Source organism: Octopus bimaculoides, chromosome 14 (assembly GCF_001194135.2).
Source record: "Octopus bimaculoides isolate UCB-OBI-ISO-001 chromosome 14, ASM119413v2, whole genome shotgun sequence".
Classification (NCBI taxonomy): domain Eukaryota; kingdom Metazoa; phylum Mollusca; class Cephalopoda; order Octopoda; family Octopodidae; genus Octopus; species Octopus bimaculoides.
In genome coordinates, this window is record NC_068994.1 from 13,913,392 (window position 1) to 13,916,794 (window position 3,403).

General features: G+C 36.8%; 1 protein-coding gene across 1 annotated transcript in view; it reads left to right on the forward strand.

Annotated features, from left to right (window-relative positions):
• Positions 1-3,403, forward strand: part of LOC106880782 (protein slit) — a 108,936-nt gene that overhangs the window by 99,018 nt on the left and 6,515 nt on the right. Inside the window, exons 27-28 of the mRNA XM_014930899.2 lie at positions 421-888; positions 2,426-2,635. Coding sequence (XP_014786385.1) covers positions 421-888; positions 2,426-2,635 — 678 coding nt within the window. The remainder of the gene's footprint in view (positions 1-420; positions 889-2,425; positions 2,636-3,403) is intronic.

Below are 3,403 nucleotides of genomic sequence, written 5' to 3' on the forward strand. Positions count from 1 at the left end.
TATATATATATATATATATATCTTGAGAGTTTCGTCCTGCTATGTATATATGCATATATGTATGTATACATATATATACATGTATGTGTGTGTATGTGTTAAATACATATACATACACACATGTGCACACACACACACACGTGCACACACACACACACACACACACACACACACACACACACTTATATTGCTACCTTACGTTGGACCATTGGGCTGTTAATATTCTTTCACACTATTAATTCAAGTTTATCTCCCTTTCTCTGTCTCACCCTCTCTCTATTCCCTCCTCTCACTCTCTCTCTCTTTCTCTCTACCTGTTACACACACATGAATGAACACATACGCACACTCTGCCTTCCTTTGTTTCTTTCTTCCTTCAATTTTTCTCACACTCTCCTTCTTCCTCTTTTATCCAAACAGGTTTTGCCGGCAAGAAATGCGAAAAGCTTCATACAGTTTCCCTACACGAAGAAGATTCATACATAAAGTTGCCAGCATTACAGGTAGACCCTAAAGCCAATATAACCATTGTGTTCTCTGCTAAGCAAGACAATGGTATTTTGCTCTACACCGGCTTCGAACAACACGTCGCAGCAGAGCTGTTCCGAGGCCGAATTAGGATCAGTTTTGATGTTGGCAACTATCCGGTATCTTCGATGTTCAGCTTCAAAACAGTAAACGATGGCCATTTCCATCATTTGCAAATGATGATTGAGAAAAAGAATTTCACCATGATTGTTGATGGAGGCATTTCCCGTACCATTGTGAACGAAGGATCTCGTGAGAGCCTGGATGTCTCCGATTCCTTGTATCTTGGAGGACTTCCTCCTGATGTCAATGACAGGGCTCTGAAAAATTGGCATATACGAGACAAATCTAGCTTTGTTGGTGAGTGGTACTAATGGTTTTATTTTTTTTTAGTTTTGTTTTGTCTGTGCGTGTTGGGGTATGTTTATGTACATATATAATAGGTGCATGTATGGCTGTGTGGTAAGAAGTTTGAATCTCAACCACATGGTTCCAGGTTCAGTCCTACTGCATGGTATCTTGAGTAAGTATTTTCAACTATAGTTTCAGGCCAACCAAAGCCTTCTGAGTGGATTTCGTAGACGGAAACTGAAAGAAACCTGTCATATATATATATATATATATAGGGAGAATTCACAAAAAAACAACAGACAAAGACAGGTGGTATAGAAAACAAACAGATGTATTAGTATAACGCTCGGGAATTGAAAAAGTCTTTAACGTTTCGAGCCTATGCTCTTCCACAGAAAGGAACACAGAAAGAAACAAGGAGAGAAATATATATATATATGTATGTATTCATATATGTGTGTGTGTGTGTTTATGTTTGACCCCACCACCGCTTGGCAACTGGTGTTGGTGCATTGGTGTGTTTGTGTCCCTGTAACTTAGCAGTTCAGGAAAAGAGAGTGATAGAATAAGTACCAGGCTTTAAAAAAGTCCTGGGGGCTGCGTGTACAACTAAAACTCTTCAAGGTGGTGCCCCAGCATGGCCGCAATCAAATGACTGAGACAAGTAAAATATAAAAGATAAAAGCTACACACACACACATGTGCGCACGCAGGATGTATATTTGTGTATACATCCATATATATGATGAAAACAGTGTCAATCAAGGACATAAAAACAGGGTCCATTAGGAATCACTTCTGGGATGCTTAAAATATCTGGCAGAATGGGATACAGCCTAATCACCCCTATTGTCAATCAGGTTGTACAGAGAGGTGTCATACACAATGACTAGTGTATTATAGACAGCTGTTACAAGCGTAAAGAAGATGCTTTTGATAAAAGTAATTACAGAGCTGTCAAATTGTCAAGAAAGTTATGGGGGAAATTATAGCCCAATTGATTAGGAACAGAATTAGACAACATTACTATGTATATATACATATATAAATATTTAGCCATCCACCCATCCATCCATCCATCCATTTATCTTCACCCACTATTCTTAGAAGAGTTGTTGGTGTAGCATCCTCAGGCATCACCTCCATTGAAGCCCTTCAGAAGCAGCTGTCATTAGACTTTCTGACTGGATTCCCAGGCATGACCAACTGAGACTATAGACATTTTCCAACCATCTCTTTGATCTGCCTCAAGGTATCCTACCAGCAGGCTTGGCTCAAGGAGTCTGCCTTGTGGTTTTATTCTGTGACACTCTAATCCTGTTTGTGGAATCAGAGTTGTGACATTAGCCATAATTCTAATTACTAAAGTTCTCTTAGCTCATCATTTTATGCAATTAATATATAATGTAATATTGCCTTGAAGTCATATTTAGTTAATATCGTATACACGAAATACACATACGAAATTGATATTGTTTTCTCTCTTATTTCTCATGGCTTATTTTTATTTTTATTTTTCATACGTATCGTAATACATATAAATCAGGATGTTTCCAAAAAGTCTTTATTAACGGACACCAATTAGACTTCAGCTCATCACTTTACAACCATAAACTAATCCCTGGATGCCAAGAGTTAAAAAAACAAGATCCATGCACAAGCCACAAATGTAAGCATGGCAAGTGCACCAGTCGTAAAGACAATACTTATAAATGCCGGTGTCGGGAAGGTTATTCTGGAACATACTGTGATGTAGGTAAGGTACCGGCTTTGATATTTTATCCTTTTATCAACATGTCTGTGTTTTTACTTGTGTCATGGAGCATCTGATTTTAATGATCGTTTTTGTGTGTACAAAGGAGTGCTGAAAAGTTCCTGGTTTTGAGTAAAAGAAATTACAGGATGATCAGTTAATGATTTTATTCAAAATATTCCCCTCTCAGATTCACACACTTATTGCTTCAAGTCTTTCAGTTTTCTAAGCCCTGTAAAGGAACTCAGAAAGCTGGGCTTCCAGCCAGGCCTTTCACAATATCCTTAAAGCCAGGAACTTTTTGGCACCCTCTCGTATATATACATATATATACAGGGTGTCCCATCATTAACTATCTATTTCAGTGAAATCAGACAATTTTTTGAAAAACTCACATCTATTTATGCGTATCATGTTTAATATGTGTTAAAGGTGTATAAGTTTTTAATTTTGTTGATAATTCTATTTTCATAATTTCTTATTTTATAATTATATTTTCATTTCTGTTGGATCCTACTTATTTGTCCACAACAGCTTTTTTTTTTTTTTTTTTGTCATTTTGGTTGCTATCATTTTGTCTATCTCCATAGCTAAAGAACACATTCAGTTGAAGTGCAGGAAATAACTCCTGAAATGCTTCAGAATGTGTTTTGCAATGCTAAAAATAGATTTCAGAGTTGCAGAGATACATACGGAGCACACGTTGAAAATTTTCAATTACGTTCGTATGTAAGATTTATAAATCTATTTGTTTTAGTATCATAATTAAGT